Source organism: Ogataea haglerorum, assembly GCF_019207285.1.
Source record: "Ogataea haglerorum isolate 81-453-3 chromosome Unknown 81-453-3_NODE_4_length_651989_cov_98.092404, whole genome shotgun sequence".
Lineage (NCBI taxonomy): Eukaryota > Fungi > Ascomycota > Pichiomycetes > Pichiales > Pichiaceae > Ogataea > Ogataea haglerorum.
In genome coordinates this window covers 501,144-519,613 of record NW_025065154.1, presented here as the reverse complement: position 1 = coordinate 519,613, position 18,470 = coordinate 501,144, and the positions used below count along the sequence as shown (strand labels likewise).

At 52.5% G+C, this 18,470-nt stretch overlaps 16 protein-coding genes across 16 annotated transcripts; 8 read left to right on the top strand and 8 right to left on the bottom strand.

Moving 5' to 3' along the window:
• Positions 1 to 187: 187 nt before the first annotated feature.
• KL911_001871 (uncharacterized protein) lies at positions 188 to 1,345 on the bottom strand (the record flags this gene model as incomplete). Its single annotated transcript, XM_043196877.1, has 1 exon — positions 188 to 1,345. One exon carries the CDS (start codon positions 1,343 to 1,345, stop codon positions 188 to 190), a length of 1,158 nt encoding a protein of 385 aa, XP_043055632.1.
• Positions 1,346 to 1,434: 89 nt separating this feature from the next.
• Positions 1,435 to 2,343, top strand: KL911_001870 (uncharacterized protein; the record flags this gene model as incomplete). The annotated part of the gene is made up of 1 exon (XM_043196876.1): positions 1,435 to 2,343. The coding sequence occupies one exon, from the start codon at positions 1,435 to 1,437 to the stop codon at positions 2,341 to 2,343; it is 909 nt and encodes a 302-aa protein (XP_043055631.1).
• A 13-nt stretch (positions 2,344 to 2,356) lies between these two features.
• KL911_001869 (uncharacterized protein) lies at positions 2,357 to 2,620 on the bottom strand (the record flags this gene model as incomplete). The annotated part of the gene is made up of 1 exon (XM_043196874.1): positions 2,357 to 2,620. One exon carries the CDS (start codon positions 2,618 to 2,620, stop codon positions 2,357 to 2,359), a length of 264 nt encoding a protein of 87 aa, XP_043055630.1.
• Positions 2,621 to 2,746: 126 nt separating this feature from the next.
• On the top strand, positions 2,747 to 3,439 carry KL911_001868 (uncharacterized protein; the record flags this gene model as incomplete). The annotated part of the gene is made up of 1 exon (XM_043196873.1): positions 2,747 to 3,439. One exon carries the CDS (start codon positions 2,747 to 2,749, stop codon positions 3,437 to 3,439), a length of 693 nt encoding a protein of 230 aa, XP_043055629.1.
• A 19-nt stretch (positions 3,440 to 3,458) lies between these two features.
• On the bottom strand, positions 3,459 to 4,679 carry KL911_001867 (uncharacterized protein; the record flags this gene model as incomplete). The annotated part of the gene is made up of 1 exon (XM_043196872.1): positions 3,459 to 4,679. The coding sequence occupies one exon, from the start codon at positions 4,677 to 4,679 to the stop codon at positions 3,459 to 3,461; it is 1,221 nt and encodes a 406-aa protein (XP_043055628.1).
• Positions 4,680 to 5,004: 325 nt separating this feature from the next.
• Positions 5,005 to 6,384, bottom strand: KL911_001866 (uncharacterized protein; the record flags this gene model as incomplete). The annotated part of the gene is made up of 1 exon (XM_043196871.1): positions 5,005 to 6,384. The coding sequence occupies one exon, from the start codon at positions 6,382 to 6,384 to the stop codon at positions 5,005 to 5,007; it is 1,380 nt and encodes a 459-aa protein (XP_043055627.1).
• A 107-nt stretch (positions 6,385 to 6,491) lies between these two features.
• Positions 6,492 to 7,478, top strand: KL911_001865 (uncharacterized protein; the record flags this gene model as incomplete). The annotated part of the gene is made up of 1 exon (XM_043196870.1): positions 6,492 to 7,478. One exon carries the CDS (start codon positions 6,492 to 6,494, stop codon positions 7,476 to 7,478), a length of 987 nt encoding a protein of 328 aa, XP_043055626.1.
• Positions 7,479 to 7,578: 100 nt separating this feature from the next.
• On the top strand, positions 7,579 to 9,996 carry KL911_001864 (uncharacterized protein; the record flags this gene model as incomplete). The annotated part of the gene is made up of 1 exon (XM_043196869.1): positions 7,579 to 9,996. The coding sequence occupies one exon, from the start codon at positions 7,579 to 7,581 to the stop codon at positions 9,994 to 9,996; it is 2,418 nt and encodes an 805-aa protein (XP_043055625.1).
• A 43-nt stretch (positions 9,997 to 10,039) lies between these two features.
• KL911_001863 (uncharacterized protein) lies at positions 10,040 to 10,742 on the bottom strand (the record flags this gene model as incomplete). The annotated part of the gene is made up of 2 exons (XM_043196868.1): positions 10,040 to 10,070; positions 10,156 to 10,742. 2 exons carry the CDS (start codon positions 10,740 to 10,742, stop codon positions 10,040 to 10,042), a joined length of 618 nt encoding a protein of 205 aa, XP_043055624.1.
• Positions 10,743 to 10,852: 110 nt separating this feature from the next.
• KL911_001862 (uncharacterized protein) lies at positions 10,853 to 11,531 on the bottom strand (the record flags this gene model as incomplete). The annotated part of the gene is made up of 2 exons (XM_043196867.1): positions 10,853 to 10,874; positions 10,936 to 11,531. The coding sequence occupies 2 exons, from the start codon at positions 11,529 to 11,531 to the stop codon at positions 10,853 to 10,855; spliced, it is 618 nt and encodes a 205-aa protein (XP_043055623.1).
• A 112-nt stretch (positions 11,532 to 11,643) lies between these two features.
• On the top strand, positions 11,644 to 13,338 carry KL911_001861 (uncharacterized protein; the record flags this gene model as incomplete). Its single annotated transcript, XM_043196866.1, has 1 exon — positions 11,644 to 13,338. One exon carries the CDS (start codon positions 11,644 to 11,646, stop codon positions 13,336 to 13,338), a length of 1,695 nt encoding a protein of 564 aa, XP_043055622.1.
• Positions 13,339 to 13,389: 51 nt separating this feature from the next.
• KL911_001860 (uncharacterized protein) lies at positions 13,390 to 14,256 on the bottom strand (the record flags this gene model as incomplete). Its single annotated transcript, XM_043196865.1, has 1 exon — positions 13,390 to 14,256. One exon carries the CDS (start codon positions 14,254 to 14,256, stop codon positions 13,390 to 13,392), a length of 867 nt encoding a protein of 288 aa, XP_043055621.1.
• Positions 14,257 to 14,354: 98 nt separating this feature from the next.
• Positions 14,355 to 14,927, top strand: KL911_001859 (uncharacterized protein; the record flags this gene model as incomplete). Its single annotated transcript, XM_043196863.1, has 1 exon — positions 14,355 to 14,927. The coding sequence occupies one exon, from the start codon at positions 14,355 to 14,357 to the stop codon at positions 14,925 to 14,927; it is 573 nt and encodes a 190-aa protein (XP_043055620.1).
• Positions 14,928 to 15,290: 363 nt separating this feature from the next.
• On the top strand, positions 15,291 to 16,340 carry KL911_001858 (uncharacterized protein; the record flags this gene model as incomplete). Its single annotated transcript, XM_043196862.1, has 1 exon — positions 15,291 to 16,340. One exon carries the CDS (start codon positions 15,291 to 15,293, stop codon positions 16,338 to 16,340), a length of 1,050 nt encoding a protein of 349 aa, XP_043055619.1.
• A 189-nt stretch (positions 16,341 to 16,529) lies between these two features.
• KL911_001857 (uncharacterized protein) lies at positions 16,530 to 17,159 on the top strand (the record flags this gene model as incomplete). Its single annotated transcript, XM_043196861.1, has 1 exon — positions 16,530 to 17,159. One exon carries the CDS (start codon positions 16,530 to 16,532, stop codon positions 17,157 to 17,159), a length of 630 nt encoding a protein of 209 aa, XP_043055618.1.
• Positions 17,160 to 17,219: 60 nt separating this feature from the next.
• KL911_001856 (uncharacterized protein) lies at positions 17,220 to 17,648 on the bottom strand (the record flags this gene model as incomplete). The annotated part of the gene is made up of 1 exon (XM_043196860.1): positions 17,220 to 17,648. One exon carries the CDS (start codon positions 17,646 to 17,648, stop codon positions 17,220 to 17,222), a length of 429 nt encoding a protein of 142 aa, XP_043055617.1.
• Positions 17,649 to 18,470: the final 822 nt, after the last annotated feature.

The following is an 18,470-nucleotide window of genomic DNA, read 5'->3' as shown; positions in this document are numbered from 1 at the left end:
ACAGTACAACTATTAACCAGAACGACCGGGCATTTATCGAGAGCTTCAAGGCTCGTATAAAACTGCCCTCTGCTGACAAGCGTGTGGACTGGCTCTGGAAAGGCATCAGTCCTAACATCATCCAGAACCATCCAAGCATGCAGTTCCTCTTGTTCGGCGAGGAGCTCAAAGAGGATGCCGTTCAACTCTAATCAAATAGCATTCCTGCCGCCATCTCAACATTGTTGTTAGTCTGTTGTAAAGCGAGCTCCGCTTGCTTCCGGTCGAATCCCATCGCCACAAGCTGGTCTACTTTAGCCGGGTCAGCAGTTGACTTGGGAGCAGCTACTTTTGGTCTCTTGGTAGCTTTTTGGGCATCTGACAGGTTGAAGATGTTACCTCCTAGCTGTGACGAGGGAGCACTTTGCTCGACCATGCTTGGACACTCGTGTTCGGGCAAAAATGAGGTGGACACATCGTCGATCACCAGCTGGTTGCGTTTTAGGTCGATGATGGCTTGGTATCTTCTTAGCATGTCCAATCCCAAAAGCATTTCCACATGTGTGTCAATGACTGTGAATGTGCACGGGAAATATCCGTTTTCGATTTTCAATGGAGCAGAATGGACTCTTCCCAAAATCTTCGTGGATCCGACTCCCCGGGCCTCACCAATAAAACGCTTGTCGATCAGTCTCGTCAGTCCGGTCTTTTCCGCCAGTGAAGGAGAGATGATCGTCGTTTGTGCACCGGAGTCAACAAACGCTTTGACAGGGGTCCCGTTCACCTCGCAATTGATATACAGCATATGAACGCTGGTAAACGACTCTGGAGAGATCTCCATGGCTGTCCGCAGATTCTCCTCGATGGCTTCCTGGTTGATCAGCTCCATGATTTTTTTCTGATTTTCAGGATCATCTGGATTGCTGTACAACTGAGCCAGCTCTTTTTGGTGATCTGCTTGCAACTGTCGCTGGTTTTCCACCATCTTCAATGCAAGCTCTCTAAACCTTGCAGGGTTGTGCAGAGCGGCCCTGGTCTCTGGATCTAATTGACTTTGGATCTGCGGGCTGGAGAGGTACTGTTGGCGAATGGTTTCAAGTTGTGCATCCATAAAGCCAAGTTGAGGCTGTTGCGGTGGGCCTGATTTTTTGAGGATCAGTAAATCGTCATCCTTGAGTCCAAGGTCTTTGAGAGTACCGTTTTTAGAGAGATCTAACTGTTTGCCGTCAAAGACAAGCACCTGCTGGTTCTCATCGATATTCGACTCGGATTTCAAGTAAGCCTTGAAGTCCACAAATTCAAGCTCTTCGGGCAGATCTGCGGAGATAATTTGGTCTGTATCCTCAACAGCAATGGTCAAATTCATACTGCTTGTTCTTCGTGGCGATCTGGGGAAATTTTATTTATCGCTATTTTTCTATATCTTTTTTTGCCACTGGTTGCGGTTTTATAGCCATGAAGCGGGCTGCAGCTGTAGCCTCCGAAGGTGGCAAAACTGCCGTGAAAAAGGCAAAACTCATCCAATTGGAGGAGTCGTTTCCGAAACTTGACTACTTCGACCAGTTCCGAGACACCAAAGTGGACCCCGAGAAATTCGTCAAGTTCGAGGAGACCAACACTAAAGAGGCCGTTGAGGGACTGAAATATATACTGTCGAAGGATCCCACACTGGAGCGATACCTTACAAAGCCGTTTCACTCTTACTTGAAGGATGTGAGCGGAACTAAACCCCTCAAGCACTATTTCGATAGTCTTGTCAGCGGAATGATCTCGCAACAGATCAGTGGAAAGGCAGCCAAGGCGATTAAGCAAAAGGTGATCGACGCGCTGTCTAGGGACAACGAGCTTCCAGATCCGGAAATTTTCGACTCAAAGTCGATAGAAGAGCTCCGGAGCTGTGGTCTCTCTAATAAAAAAGCAGAGTTCGTGAAAAGACTAGCCAAGGCCTTCATCGAGTCAGAAGACGTGCCTCCCGAGGGCGTGAAATTTTCTCAGCTTTACTTCCAAACCAAGGACGATATAACCATTAATCTCGATCTTCAAAAATTCAAAGGCATAGGGCCGTGGTCTGCGTCCATGTTCCTGATGTTCGCGCTCCAACGATACAATGTGTTTGAGGTTGGAGACCTCGGGATACGGCGAGGAGCCACGGTCTATCTTTCTGAGCGACCCGAGCTGCTGGCCGAGATAAACGCGAAGCTCAAAGAGCTAGACCTGCCCAAACTGCCGAAGTCGTCGCAGAACTCGAAATACGTATCCGACCACGTGATAAACTGCCTGGCACACCAGTTTGTGCCATACAAGAGTATCTGGATGCTTCTTCTCTGGCGTATAAGTGACACGTCCATCGATGCATTAGAGTAGTGTACATACGGCTTTAATCTAGTTGTTTCGTGGCTGAGCTCGTTCTCTCGCCCGAGGGCACCAGCATGGCCAGCTGTCTGGAGTTTATCAGCATTTTAGGGCGTCTGGAGATCAGCTTGTCACCTTCGTATTCCTCAACGTCTTCGAGCACAACGTTCACAAAATCGTCGAATCCCACGAGTTTGCCCACAAATTCCTGGTCTGTAGTCAACAGGATCCAGATCTTGGACCCAATACACTTGTCAATCAGCTCCAAAGGAAGCATTATGTCCGACATGTTTAGTAATTGTGTGAACAAAAAAGACGGATTTATTTCACTAGGTCTGTGCCCCGCCACCACCGCCACCTAGAATTTCCATTACCTTTTAAAAAATGTTGTCTATTTACAGCACTTTCTTCCTCCATGTCATCCATCGAGTCAACAACAGAATCGTCGAGTTCTGCGTCGTCACAGGAATCCAAGCAAAAGCTAGACAACAGCTCCAAGCAAAAGCCTGAACACCTCTGCATACGGCCGCTCACTATTTACGACTGGCAGCAAGTGGTGGAGTTAGATGCCCAGGGATTCCCCGAGCACGAGAGATGCTCGGAAGAGAAAGTAAAGTACCGTCTCACGGTGTGCCCGGAGCTGTGTTCTGGGCTTTTCGTGAGGGAGTTTGAGGAGAACGCCGCGCAGAACGACAATCCTCCTCCGCGTTCTACGATAGTGAATGAAAAGCTTATTGGACACATCCTCGCCACAAAGACGTACGATTCCACCATCACGGAACGGTCGATGGCTATTCCAAAAGATGAGAATGATCTCCAGAGCGGCCACGTCGAGACTAGCCGCACTATCGGCATCCATGCCGTGGTGATCGACAGCCAATACCGGGGATTGAAACTGGGGTCTCTTCTGATGAAAGACTACCTGCAGAAACTGAATCAACAGTACGTGGCCGACAAGGTGGTTCTACTGGCCAAGGCCCAGGTGACGCCGTTCTACCGCGGGCTGGGTTTTGTGGACGACGGCGTGAGCTCGTACCGGTTCGCTGGCGAGGAATGGCATGACATGCATTGCGATCTTACACACGAAGAGGAGGACGAAGACATGTAGCAGTGTCGGTGGAGTTCTATTAGAAGTATGGGTCGAACAGTCTCTTGAGCCAGTGATTGCGGAACACTCTCATACCGTACGAAGAGCCGGCTTCGAAGTCGCCACGCAGTCGCGCTTTGACAAAGTTGTGCTCCACTATTTCGAGGCGCCGTTTGTAGATGGTGAAACTAATAATTGCGTACGCCAATCCTATGATCAGGTCCAGCCGCCAATGGTGGTCCAGGTACATCGTGGCCCACCACTGTAGAATGACAAATGCGAACATGCCAACCTTGGGGAACCACCACTTGGTGTAGAACGCGATGAAGAACATGCATTGGACGGCCATCGCCGAGTGCAACGAGGGGATCGCTCCAAACACGATCGGGCTCTTGTGGAACCCGTTGGAGTTGAGATGTGTGCCGAGCGCCACGTCCACACGTGTCAGGCCGGCAGCGTATCCGGGCATATCGTAGTTCGCGGCGGCGTCCTCCCCGTACAGGTGGATGAACCACGGGGGAGCGTTGGGAAAGAGCATGTGTGTGATGACGCCGGCGATGTTTTGCGTGCCGAGAGCGAAGGAAAACCACTTGATCGCACCCGGTGCCTGGAAGACATAGAGGTAGATAGCTGTGAACAGCGGTGCGAGAAAGTGGAATAAGACGTATGAGACCCACGCCAGAAAGTCCCGTGCAGTAGTTTGAGGGTAGATCAGCGCGTGGTCGATGTTCAGGATTGGCCAGCACAGCGCCAGAACGAGCACGGGAGCAGTGTAGACGCAAGAGGCTGGGAGGTACGTGGGCTGGGACGACGAGGAAAGAGTCAGGTCTGTCCAGGATGAACTTGACCCGCTGGACCCGCTGGACCCTGCCGAGACGGTGCCAGTCTGCGAAAGGTGGGTCATTTCGACATTATTCTCGAACTGGTTTTCTTCGTCGTTTTTCATCGGGATGGCAAGCTCCTGTACCTCCTGGCTCGACTCAAAGCACGCGCGGTGCTGAACTTGGTAGAAATAGCTCCATAGCAAATATGAACACGTGAGCACCAACAGGAAGGACAGCCACGCAGAGAGTCTGCTGACGTCAAAGACAAACGAGTCCAGTGACATGGCCAGTTTCACGTGGATCGTTGGCCGGATCTCGTTCGGGACGATTCCGGCGTTCTTGAACATCAGCAGCCATATGAACACGGGCGAGAAGTTGAGTGCAAAATTCAGGATGAGCCCAAAAAATGATCTCTTGTTCAGAGCCTGGCTTAGCATATGCCGTACCAGCTGGAACAGGAGTAGAGGTAATCGAAGGACTAACGACACGTAGGACATTTCTGTGTGGCTCGCATGTAAGTCCGATGGCGAGAGGTGAGGGATGGCTCTATGAGGGGACTCTGATGCGACGATTTTGTTCCTAGCTGGAAATTTTTTTATCGATCAAAATTCGGTAAGCCTTGCAACATACGAAAAAGAGTACCACGCCGCAGTCGTGCCCTTTTTGGCCTTTCTTTTATTTTTTTTCCGACCGTTTTGTATTTTAATTCGATCTCCAGATTATCCAGATCTGCAGCGTATAGCTTATGCATGCCTCGCGGCATCAGTCTTGCACGCCAATCCCCGCGTTCGTCTTGAGCTGCGGCACAGAAGTGATACGAGCGTCCAGTTGGCCCGTGAGCTGCGGATTGTACAGCTGCGTGAAGAACTGGCCTGCTCCCTCACTGAACGACTCAGTGCTGCGGCCCTGCGAAAGCATCTGGTTCGTGTACCACCACCCCATCCCGTCCCAAATCCTCGACCGCCAGGGCACAACGTTCGCAAAAGTGTGGATAACGTTCACTATGTACTCGTACTCGTCCAAGTCGGGCTGTGCTTTTCTGGTCTTGAAGTCGTTGATCATGTTGGTGTAGTTCTGCACGATGGTGAGGTGGCTGTTTTTAGTTATGAGCGAATTGTAGGCGTCTGAGTGTTTTCTGTAGTCGATAACCAGGCCTTCGATCACGGCAGAAAAGATTTTCTGCGCGTCGTAGCGGATCGTGACGGTGTCTGTCTTATTAATTTCGGTGGCCGGAGTGCTGGTCAGGGACGCGCGCGGGGTGTCCGTGTTGACCGATGTGGACGACAGTATTGTTGTGGTGGTGACGTAGGCTCCTGTGCTCGACGCCATCGTCGAAGAAGCGGCCTGTGAAGGCCCGATTGTCGCGGCCGTAGTCTCTGAGCCTGCGGCGGAGATGTACACCCACGGCTGGTAATACGTCGCGGTGACGTAGTCGGAGTTTGCCGTGGGCGTATCGTAGAGCATCTGGAGAACCAGGTACGAGCTTTTGGCCTCCTGGAGCACGCGACCGCTCCACGGAAGCTGGCTCAGATACGCAAGCAGAGTGTCGCATTCGAGGTTCACTCGCAAAAGATCGGACTCCGTGGAGTATGCGCTGACTATCTCGTTGAGGCTGGTGGCAAACCCCGGGTTTGTGATGGCCATGCTGTTGTACTGGCGGCCGTACGTAGCAATATCGTAGCAGAGAGCATTGCACTTGGCCAGCTTGTAGTACGTCATGTAAGTGGCCGACTGGTCGTCCGGGATGATAATCTCTGTATCCCAGGTGGTTTGTGATGGTGTGCTGGACGGAAATTCCAAAATGGTTTCGACAGCGGAGTCGACAGAGGTGAAGCTGGTATAGTAATTGGTGGCCACCGACAGCACGTACTGTTGGGCAGTTGAGGGCAGTTGCACAAGCATCGACGTTGCATAGTCGACAATGGACGTGGCCAGCAGATGGTCGAAGAACAGGTTGTTGTCGTATTCGCTGGCCAGCGACGCAAAAACCGAGGCCTCAGTGCCCGGGAAATAGGACGTTTCGTGACCGTAGTAGAAATAGTCGCGCATCGCGAGACCCACCGCGTAGTTGTAGTCTGCTTCGGCCACAACGCTGTTAGCACATGCTCCAAGCAGCGGGAACAGTGCAAAAGCTAAAAGCATGGGCGGAGCGGGATCTAGCTGGAACCGTTGAATTTACGCAATTTCGTATCTAGCTTCGTCGGTGCAGAGATGAAGAGGGTGAAAAATAAAATAAATTAGCCTTTATTATGGACCAGTTCCAGAACACGTCGTTTGCACAGATGTTGCAGGCGCACGCGGCACAGCAGCCGCAGGTCAATCTGGAGATCGACAAGAAACGGATTGACGTCCTGCTCAAGATCAACACGGTCCTGCTCCAGAAGTGCCTGCTTCTCCAGCCCTACATTCTAAACAAGTCCAACGCGACGAACCCGGACTACAACCAGAGAAAAGAGACGTACCAGAACTATTTGAAGCGAATTCACTTCAACCTCACGTGCCTGGCATCCATCAACGATATCCACTCCACTCCACCCAACATGCCCAAGAAAAACTACAGTATCCCGCAAATAGTTCTTCCGCCGCCAGAGCTGCCCGAGCTCAACGAGCCTTACAAGCTGCTCAACCAGCTCTATCCCGAAGCGTTACCATTTTTCCAGAGACGCATGGAGGCCGCAAGACAGCAGCCGCAGCAGATGCAACAGATGCAACAACGCCAACCCCAGCCTCCAGCGCAACCACAGCAACAGCCACAGCCTCCGCAACAACACCAGCAACAGCACCAGCAACAGTTCCAGTTCCGCAACCAGACATTCCCGCAAGAGGAGCAGCATAGCCAGATGAACTTCGCGTGGAACTCGCCTTCCGACCTGCTGGCTCCGCGTGCTAAGCAGCAGCAGGCTCCCCAGCCACAGCACCAGATGTACTCGCAATTTATACAGCAGCAGTTGAACCAGCAGCAGCAGACTATCCAGATGCCGCAAACAATGCAACCGCAGCAGACGCCCCAGCAGCAACAGCCGCAACAGCAGCCTGTCTTCAACCAGTACACACCGCAGGACTTCACTAATTTCCAGCAGCCTCAGCAGCAGTCGTTCAATGGCAACATGGGGCAGTTTGAGACGAAAAATGGCAGCTCGGCGGCTTCTGCAGGCAGCTCCACCATGCTGAGTCCCGAGCAGATCCTCGCGAGCGCCAATAACCAGCAGTCCTCAGCCTCTTTAGACGAATGGTGAGGCGTCGATCGTCTCTATTTTTATTTTTTGCGTCGTTGCGCGAATCTAATATATATACATTTTGGACTTATTGTAACACTAATTTCTCTTCCCCACACCGATGCCCATGCCCTCAGGAGCCAGCAAACCTCGCAACCTTCACGAGCTGACGGTGCTGGTGGATGAACTGCTTGAGTCGCTGAAAGTCGGCTCGTCGAGTTCCACCAAAGAGCACCTTGTGAAGGCCCTCGAGTGCATCGAGAACTATAAAGGCGTCGTCGGGCAGAAACATGTTTCTGAGCTTGCGGCGTCAGAATTCGAGGAGGGCTTTATCTACTACAACGCAGCATCCCGGATATTGAGCGATCTGATTCCAAGACTCGACGACTATCGACAACTCAAGCAGAAGCCCAGTTTGTACCAGTTTTACGCAGATCTCATTAATTATCTTGTGAGACAGCGCCCCACATACGAGGCTATGAAACAGCATATTCGTGGATCCTCCGATAGCCTGGTCTTGAGACTGCAGACGCTGAAAAGCGGGACGGAGATAGCGTCCAATGGCTCGACTCATAAAGATCTCACCCAGCTGTTCGACTCGTTCGGCGATGCCGTTTCGGTTTCGCAGCTTTCGTCGCTGCTTAAACACCACTCCGACCTTGTATTGCTTATAGATTTGCGCCGCAAACGAGAATTTGAGCTCGAGCATATAGATCTCGCAGATTCCATCATACAGTTGGAGCCCGTGTCAATCAGAGACAGCTACACCTGCCATGAGATAGAGAAGTACTCCATGATCACTGACACAGACGAAGAACGCGAGCTGTTTGCGCAGCGAGACCGCTTTGAGCTGGTGGTTGTTCTAGACTACAGCTCCACCAAAGAATCCAAAAGCCCGGAACTTACGCGACTGATATCAATACTGACCACGAAAAACGCTGGGGTATTTCTCAAGCGCCATCCCGTCTTTCTTGACGGCGGCTACAAGGCATGGTCGGAGTCCCGTTCTGCTCTGTCGTCGCCAATACATGGGCTCCGGCCCGTATATGGACGTGACCGGTCTGAATCGATCAGCTCCATTTCCGGCCGCGACGACATCACAGTCACACGAAGAACATCCTACAGCGAGCGGTCGCTCATCAAGAACGTCGGCGAGTTTCTTTCTAGCCAGTCCAGAACGCAGTCCAGCGAGAGCTCTGTCGAGTTTAAAGCCCCAGCAGCGACACCCTCCCACGAAATCTACAGCCGCAGAGACCTCCCGTCTCCAAAGCCCGAGCCTTCCGTATCGTCGAGCTCGCCGTTGCGGCCTTCTCCTGCATTTTTGTCGCCCGTGCCTCTCCCCAGATCGCGAAGCTCGCCGCCTAAAGCGCAGCTACCAAAGGTGCCCTCGAAACCCGCGTCGTCGCCGGCGCCAGTCTCCAGATCAAGCTCTGTGTTCCAGAACTCTCTGAGCGTCATAACCGGCCTGGCAAACCTCGGAAACTCCTGTTATATGAACTCTGCGCTACAGTGTCTAATTGGGTCAAAACGACTCACGGAGTTCTTCATTGTCGGCACATTCAAACAGCACATCAACATGAGCTCCAGACTGGGATCAAAGGGCATTCTGGCGAACGAGTTCTCGTCGCTGCTTACAGAGCTGTACAAGAAGAGCACTCCCAGCCGTCCACAGTCGGTAACACCCCGTCACTTCCGCAAAGTGATAGCATCTCTCAATAGCATGTACAGAACCCTGGACCAGCAGGATTGCTCGGAGTTTTTGAATTATGCTCTCGACTCACTCCACGAAGACCTCAACGAGAACGGCAACCATCCGAAACTGCCTGAGTTGAGCAAAGAGGAGGAGGAAAAACGCGAAAAACTGCCAATCAGAATTGCCTCCACGATCGAGTGGGAACGGTATCTCAAGACCAATTTCAGTATTGTTGTGGACATTTTCCAGGGCCAGATCATGTCACAGCTCCGGTGTCTGAAATGCTCCACCACTTCGACCACGTACAACGCATTCAGCACTTTGAGTTTGCCGATTCCCGAAAATGGCCCCAAGTCCACGCTTGGCGCCTGTTTCGATGAGTTCGTCAAGCCAGAACTGCTCGATAACGACAATGCATGGCTCTGTCCGCACTGCAAAACAAAGCAACGCACACTGAAACATCTCCAGATCTCCAGACTGCCCCAGGTGCTCATCATCCACCTCAAACGCTTCAAAATGGGCAACTACCTAACAAAGCTCAACACCTACATCGACTATCCGCTTGAGCTGCAGCTGGACAAGTACTGGCCGAACGTCGAAAACGAGCTCGAACGTGTCGAGCTGAGCAGACTGCCGATCAGAGGACAAGTTCCGCCTTTTAGATACAGGCTCTACGGAGTGATCAACCATTTTGGAAACCTGATCAACGGCCACTACACTGCTTTTGTCGAGAAGGGACCGGGCAACGGCTGGTGTCTGTTTGACGACGAAAAGGTTTACAAAAATTGCGCGCCGCACAAAGTCGTCAACGGAGATGCGTACATGCTATTCTACGAACGTGTCTAATTTTCCACCGCTCCAATAGTGTAATTTCCCTCGTTCGCGCCGTTCAGGTCGATGAACTTGTCGCATCGTGGCACCTCGTTCGCAACGTGTCCAATGACAAGCGCACATCCTTTCCACTGGTCGACCAAACTTTTGCCCTTTATGATGTCCTCGTTGGACATGGCACTGAGAGACTCGTCCAAAATTAATATTTTTGGCTGGTTGATCATTGCGCGCAGCAAAAGTACCATTTTCTGACTGCTCACGGGCAGGTCCTTGAACTCTGTATCTTTGTACTGCAACAGACCGACGTTTTCCAGGTACTTGGCGATTTTTTCTTTCTGCTCGGGAGTCGTCTTGGGAGGTATAAAAGACCCCGTTTGGTAGCCCGTCGAAATAGCCTGTTCGACAGTAAGATGTTTGGGGAAAATGGCGTGTAGTTCTGGCGATGTGAGTCCGATCTGCTTGTTGGTGTCAAAGTAGTTGGTCTTCCCAGTTGCTCGCGGAACGCCATTCATTTTGATCTGTTTGTTCCAAGCCTGCGGATGGTCCAACGTGATCAACGACAAAAGCGTGGTTTTTCCCGAGCCGTTCTTGCCTCTGATGTGCCATTTTTCGCCGTCTCGAACAACCCAGTTCAGATTCTTCAGAGCAGGCTTGCCCCGATACACAACATTCACGTCAGACATCTCCAACAGCGGAGTTTCGGAGCGCTCGGACGTCTGTTCTTGGGGATGGTAAGACTTGGCTTCCAGCTGACTTTTCATTTGTTGTTGCTGTTCCCTGTGTGCTGCGCGTACGCTGTTCAGTGCGCCGGCCAGGTCTGTTCTGTTGCCGCTCTCAACAATGCCGGTGTGGTCCACAATGGCCACTTTTTCTATCCACTCGGGGATCTCGTCCTCCAGCTTGAGCCCGAGACACACGGTGGTGGGGGCGCCCGTGTGCTCCAGAACACGAGACACGGTCTTCTTCGCAGCGGGGTCCAGCCCCAGGAACGGGTCGTCGACCATGAGCAGGTCTGGCTTGCCGTAGAGACTTCTTGCTATTCGGGCCCGGCGGAACTGTCCGTTGCTGAGCGTAGTGATATATTTCTGCTCAAAGCCCTTGAGATCGACCCTTTCGAGGATCTCGTCCAGGAGCCTGGGATCTTTTTTGTGCTGCGAGTTGTACGAAACGTTGGCCACAAAATCTGCCACCAACTCGTCCACCTCGCGGTCTTTGAAAAATTCGTATCTGCTGGATAAATGAGTGAATCCGCCGGAGGAGTTTGTAGCTCCGTGGCCAAACGAGCCGTTGTTGACGAACTGCAGCAGCTCAATTCGCACGTCTGGTTTTTTCAGCCGCAGCGGATACGTTCTGGCGCGCGGGTGCGGCAGAGCGAAGAAGGAGCCCTGGAGAGCTTGGAGAAAAGTGGAGCGGTGCGAGTCTCCGACAACGGCCCATTTTTCGCCCTGGAAAAGCGAGAATGTGATTGGTTTCTGGAAAACAAGCGCGTCAGACTGGTTTTTCAGCGTCTTCGACAGCAAACAGCCTTCCAGCCTCACGATACAGCTCATATCTAAATCTGTAATAAATTTGTTCTGCCAAAAATTCCGGGCACACACACCTCTGGTAAATATTTTAACTACGCTTTTCTGATAAACAAGGCGAAGCATCCGGCTGTTTACAATGGAGAAATTTGTCTACACGAGGCTGCCGAACGCTCCTGAGGAACACCTCTCCGAGAAGGAGAAGATGGAGATGGAGTTCGGCCCGCTGAGCTCCAAAGACTACCTGTACGAGGTGAACTACGACCCGAATCAGCCGTTGAACCCTGCCGTGGACGAGCCTCCGTATTTCGTGGTCATCTTCACGTACCTGAACTACCTCATTCTCATCATCATCGGCCATCTAAAGGACTTCTTTGGGAAGCGATTCATGCCGCAGCATTTCGAAGCTGTGCTGCCGAAAAACGGATACCCTCCGTGGTACTCGGCGTTCGAGTCGTTCTACCCGCGTCGTCTGAAGAAAAGACTAGACGACTGCTTTGCGCGGCCGATCTACGGTGTTCCGGGCCGTTTTGTCAGGTGCTTTGATCGCATCTCGCCTGACTACAACGAGACGTTCCTTTACAGCGGAGAGCTGAAGCCGCTACTTAATTTGTCCTCCTACAACTATCTCGGGTTCGCCCAGTCCATCGGATCTTGCACGGACGCCGCCGTCAAGAGCGTGGAGGAGTACGGCACCTCGTCGTGTGGTCCTCGAAACCAGATCGGAACGTGCGACCTCCACAAGGAGACCGAGGCGCTGGTGGCTCGGTTCGTCGGGAAGGACGACGCGGTGATGTTTTCGATGGGATTCGGAACCAACGCCTACCTGTTCACGTCGTTGGTGAACTCGAAGTGTCTCGTGATCTCAGACTCGCTGAACCACAGTTCTATCAGATTTGGAATCCGTCTTGCCGGCGCAGCCGTGAAAGTGTTCCCGCACAACGACATGAAAAAGCTCGAGCAGATTCTCAGAGAGTCGATCTCGCAGGGCCAGTCCAAAACGCACCGGCCCTGGAAGAAGATCGTCGTGTGCGTGGAAGGACTGTATTCGATGGAGGGAAACCTCGCCGATCTGCCCGCCCTGGTAGCTTTGAGAGAAAAATACAAGTTCTACCTGTTTGTGGACGAGGCACACTCGATCGGCGCGGTGGGAAAGTCGGGCAGAGGTGTTTGCGACTACTTTGGAATCTCTCCTTCCAAGGTGGACATACTAATGGGCACGTTCACCAAGTCGTTCGGAGCGGCAGGCGGATACGTCGCGGCCAATCAGGAAATCATCGACAGGCTCAGACTGGACATCAGCACCAACGTTTACGGAGAGTCGATGCCTCCGGCGGTGGTCACCCAGATCAACACGTCCCTGAGAATCATCATGGGCGAAATCAACGGCGACGAGGGCAAGCAGAGACTGCAAAGAATCGCGTTCAACTCCAGATACCTGCGTCTCGGACTCAAACGGCTCGGTTTCATCGTCTACGGTGTGGACGACTCCCCCGTGGTTCCTCTGTTGCTGTACGCGCCTCCGAAAATGCCTGCGTTCAGCAGAATGATGTACGAGCGCGGCGTCGCTGTCGTGGTGGTCGGCTACCCGGCCACGGAGCTCATATCGTCGCGTGTCAGGCTGTGTGTTTCTGCCTCGCTGACGAAAGAAGACATCGACAGAATTCTCACCATCTGCGACGACATCGGCGACAAGCTGTACCTGAAGTTCAGCTCGGGCATCTCTGGCGGAGAGAAACACCCGGGCGACTACAAAAAAGGTATCCCTCCTAGATGGAGCCTCAAGGAGGTCTTGGAACGCACTCCGGAGGACTGCAAGAAGCCCACCTACTAATTCCGTCGGCATACATACAAAATTCAACCAGATATACTAATTATATTATATTTACAGTTGTTGCTGCTCGCTTTCCTCTGTGCCGATCTGCAGCTCGTCCAGTCTCTCTTTGGTCAGCAGCCTCTTCATTCTCGCCTTTTCTTTGGTCTCGCGCTTGCCAGGACGGATCAGCTGTCTTCCGGGCCAGATCTCAAAGTCCTGCATGTATCGCTTGTCAAAGTTGAACTCCATGTGGACCACTTCGTCCGTAAGTCCCAGCTTCTCAATCGCCCAGTAATATCTCTGTGGGTTGCTTTTCTTCAGGTACTTGAGCACTTTCTGTCTCTGCTGGGTTAGCATACGCGCGCGGCGGATGTGGATTTTGTCCTGCGGATTCTGCTTGATGTGTTCCATGAGATTGAACAGCCTCACAGTCATGGCGGCGGCCTGGACCTCTGACGAGCCGGTATCGCCTTCGAACCTGCCAAACTCGGCAACAGCCATGCTCAGCACCCGTTTGTTCTTCTCCTGTTCGTCTGCGTTTCTCATGCTGAGTATTCGAAGCAAGACCTCTCTTTTTTCCGCCTCCTCTTTCTCGATTTGCTTCACCGTGGCCTCGTCGTAACCGAGCGTCGACACAGACTTGAGAATCTTGGATTCCTTGGCTCCGTAGAGCAGCTTGTCCACCTCCGCAAGATCAAACTTCTTAGCCAGCACGGTGGGCTCCTCGATCTCGATTTTCAGTCTCTGGATGAACGGATTGTTCGCTCTGCCGAGGACAGGATCGACCTTCTCTTTATTGAGGAGTCTGCTGCTTTGCAGCACGATGTTGCGCTTCTTTTTGTGCGCCGCAATCTCCATCCGCTTCTGCCTGCTCAGAGTGGCCGCCACACGCGAGGTGTGGAACCGTCTGGCCTGTTGTTGGAAGGACTGTAGCATACCGACACTAAATAAAATGGTCAATTTTTCATACAGGAGGGTAACCGCAGCAGAGGTAAGAGAATTCCTGGGGTGAAAAAATTTTCTCCCATTTCACCATGAAGTACATCCAGTCCTCCGAAATCCTCGACGTTCCCCAAGACGTGTCTGTCGTCATCAAGTCGCGTAACATCCTTGTGAGAGGTCCCCGCGGCGAGTTGAAGAAAGACCTGCGCCACATCGACGTCACCTTCACCAAGTTGTCCGATACACAGATTAAAATCACTGTCCACAACGGCGACAGAAAACATGTCGCCTCGCTGAGAACTGTGAAGTCTATCATCAGCAACTTGATCAAGGGCGTCACTGTCGGCTTCAGATACAAGATGAGGTTTGTGTATGCGCACTTCCCTATCAACGTCAATGTCGTGAACGAGGACGGCCAGGATTACGTCGAGATTAGAAACTTCTTGGGAGAAAAGAGACTCAGAAAAGTCAAGGTGTGGGACGGCTGTAAGGCCGTCATCTCCACCGCGCAGAAAGACGAGCTGATCGTCGAGGGAAACTCTCTCGAAAACGTGTCGCAGACGTGCGCCGACATTCAGCAGATCTGCAGGGTCAGAAACAAGGATATCAGAAAGTTCCTGGACGGTATCTATGTTTCCGAAAGAGGCCATATCGTGGAGGCCTGAGGATATAGTTTGATGAGAATTGTCGCCAATCTGTGCTGGGAGCGCCGGGTGCCTCCCAGTGCTGCGAATCGTTGCCTGCCGCGGAAGACGGCTCTTTACGATTACGCAAGTAGTTTCTGTAGCGCGTCTGTGTGCCGTAGATCTCGATGTAGGGCCTCCGTGGCGTCCTGCTCTCCACTCGTCTTACCTCCGGTGTCGGGTGTGCTTAGATTTCGCGACCCGGCGATTGGCCAGACCGGCTATTTCTTAGCTGAGATTACTCGATGTGTGACTATGCAGATTCTAGCCCGTTACTTGGTAATTAGTAAGTGGTGGCAGCATTATATAAACCGCCTTTTTTCTGTGCGGGAGAACATCATTGCAATGGCTTCCTTCGCTAGAACGGTTTCCAGACTCAACTTGAGACCTCTCATTGCAGTCTCGCTGGCTGCGGCCGGAGCATACGCTTACAACGAGAGCAACGGGCCTACTCCGACTCCGAAGAATTCTGGCAGGCTCTTGGCGTCGTCGACGTTACTGGCTACCAACGTCAGAGAGGCCAGCGCGGCCGTCAAGCCGTTCGAGGAGTACCAGAAGATTTACAACGACATAGCAGAAAAGCTGAGAGAGGAAGACGACCGCGACGACGGGTCGTACGGCCCCGTGTTGGTGAGACTGGCCTGGCACTGTTCCGGCACGTACGACCAGAACGATCCGTCGCAGAATAAGGGCGGCTCGTACGCGGGAACAATGCGGTTCCAGCAGGAGCAGGACGACCCAGAAAACGCAGGCCTAAAGGTGGCACAGGACTTTTTGGAGCCATTCAAGACGAAATATTCCAACCTGTCGTACGGCGATCTTTGGACCTTGGGAGGCGTGTGCGCGATCCAGGAGCTGAGCGGGCCAAAGATCAAATGGAGACCCGGCCGCAAGGATCTCGGCCTGGACGCTGTTCCTCCGTACCACCGTCTGCCGGATGCGTCTCAGGAGACGGGCGAGTACGTGAGATCGGTGTTCAACGGCAGACTGGGCTTCACGGACCAGGAGATGGTGTGTCTGATCGGCGTGGGTCATGCTCTGGGCAGGTGCCACGTCGACGCGTCCGGCTACGACGGTCCATGGACGTTCTCACCTACGATGGTGACCAATGACTTTTTCAAGCTGCTATTGGACGAAGACTGGAAAATCAGAGACTGGGACGGGAAAAAGCAGTACACGGACTCGAGCACCAAGTCTCTGATGATGCTCCCGACCGACATGGTGCTGAAGAAGGACTCGAAGTTCAGGAAGTACGTGGAGCTGTATGCCAAAGACGAGGAGAAGTGCATGTCGGACTTTGCCGACGTGTTTTCGAGACTGCTCGAGCGGGGAATTAAGTTCCCGGATTCCACCAAGCCGATGGTCTTCAAAACACTCGAGGAACAGGGACTATAAACATATACTGACAGGCATGTAACGTAAACTCCACGGTTACATTTTATGGCTGTGTAGCTACAGGCTATTTTCTTCGGACATCTCAGGCGCAGGAATTATTTCGAATTTGTTTCTCTAATGGTGAAACCAATTATTGCTCCCTCTGTTCTGGCCGGCGACTTTGCGCAGCTCGGCTGCGAGTGCCACCGCATGTTCAAGTGCAACGCTGATTGGGTGCATCTGGACGTCATGGATGGCCATTTCGTCCCCAATCTGACCATGGGGCCGCCTATCATCTCCAGCCTGAGAAAGGCGGTTCCCAGAGACGAAGGCCAGCCAGGCAAGTTCTTCTTCGACTGCCATATGATGGTTGCGAACCCTGAGCAGTGGGTTCCTGAGATTGCAGACGCTGGCGGCGACCAGTACACGTTCCACTACGAAGCAACCAAGGACCCTGTCGGGCTTGTCAAGCTGATCAAAAAGTACGGCATGAAGGCTGCGTGCGCCATCAAGCCGGGCACGCCGGTCGACGTGCTGTATCCGCTCGCAGAGCACCTAGACATGGCTCTTGTGATGACGGTGGAACCAGGCTTCGGAGGCCAGTCGTTCATGGCCGACATGATGCCGAAGGTCGAGAACCTGCGTGCCAAGTACCCGCACCTCAACATCCAGGTTGACGGAGGACTTGGTCCCAAAACCATCCCGGCTGCTGCCAAAGCTGGAGCCAACGTCATTGTTGCCGGCACGTCGGTGTTCAAGGCAGAGAAACCGGAGGACGTTATCCAGCTGCTCAGAGATTACGTGACGAAAGAGCTGGAGTCCCGCGGACTTCTTGAGTGACGCGTCTTGCTGCCATTTTGCGAATTACTGGTCTTCTTCGATAGCATAAATCAATATATTCTATAAAGTCAGCGGTCCTCCCAATGTAGTGCCCTCGCCAGAAACGTCGTAGGCAAACCCGCCGGACGCCGCGTCCTCGACCACAGCCCACAGGGCACTTCGCACGCTCTCCTGGGCTTGTTCCGTCGCCTCGTCGATCTCCATCTGCTCCTGCTTGGCCTGTGCGTCCACCAGCAGCTGGTCAGTGTCCAGGTGGCGGGCCTTGGCGTACTTCTTGTTTCTCTCGATTTTTTTGCTCTTTTTGTTGGACAGTGTCTTAGTGGTGACGCCAGACCGGGAAGGTCCAGTGTACAGCGCGACGGTTGTGGACTTTGGAGCGTCGTCTCTGGAGGATTCGCGCGAGCCGGCTCTCTTCTTCCCGAGCAACTGGCGCTTTTGCCGTCTGAGAATGTTGTCTTTAGGTTTGTTGATGCTGTTTCTGGATGGCATGCCGTCAGATTTGGCTTTTTTTTCTTTGGTAAAATTTATTTAAAATTTTCAACCACACCTTAGGCCAGATACGATAAGATAAGCACACGTAGCAGCAAGCGAGACTGGGTGGTCTGAAGGGGGGACGGACTTGAGTAGCTTTGTGAACAGAATGGGCGGAATTCGGAAGCAGACGGCAAGACAGTAATTTGTGTCTCTCCCAAAAGAAGGAAGATTGTCTATACAAAGGTCTCTCGAGGGAATTTGGGTTCGGGACGGTTCCTCCGGCCGACTGAGACGAGCATCGGTTTCGAACGGATCGAAAATTGGCTTTCGTTTGGCGACTTCAAAAAGTTCTCCCACTGCAGCAGATGACACGCCGAACAGACGCCTCCAAAAGCAAAATTTGCTACATGCAAAGCTTTGCAATGGATCCGGACAATTGTTTTGTATCCCACCAGCCAACATTCCTTTGTTCAGTCTGTGAATCTCGGAGTTGCAGAAAGCAGAGGTCCCCCGAGTATGACGTCAACTAGTCCCAATGACGCTCCCAACAAGAAGCCTGTTTGTGGTGTGCGCAGGGCGTCGGAAAAACATTCAGGATCTGAGCAGGATTATTTGCGCGGTTGGCAGGACACATACGACTCTTGTGCAGGAAGGCTAGACTAATTGGAGCATGCCAAGTAACGGAATAGGCAATTTGGCTCAGATCCCACAACCTTGTATCAAAAGCACCTGCACAAGGGAAGTCCCTCTTGTTACTAATTATGCCAGACTATAGCGATTCTTTTTCAAGGCACTTGTTGATCTGCAGGTAAACGTCATACTCGTTTCTTTGCACAC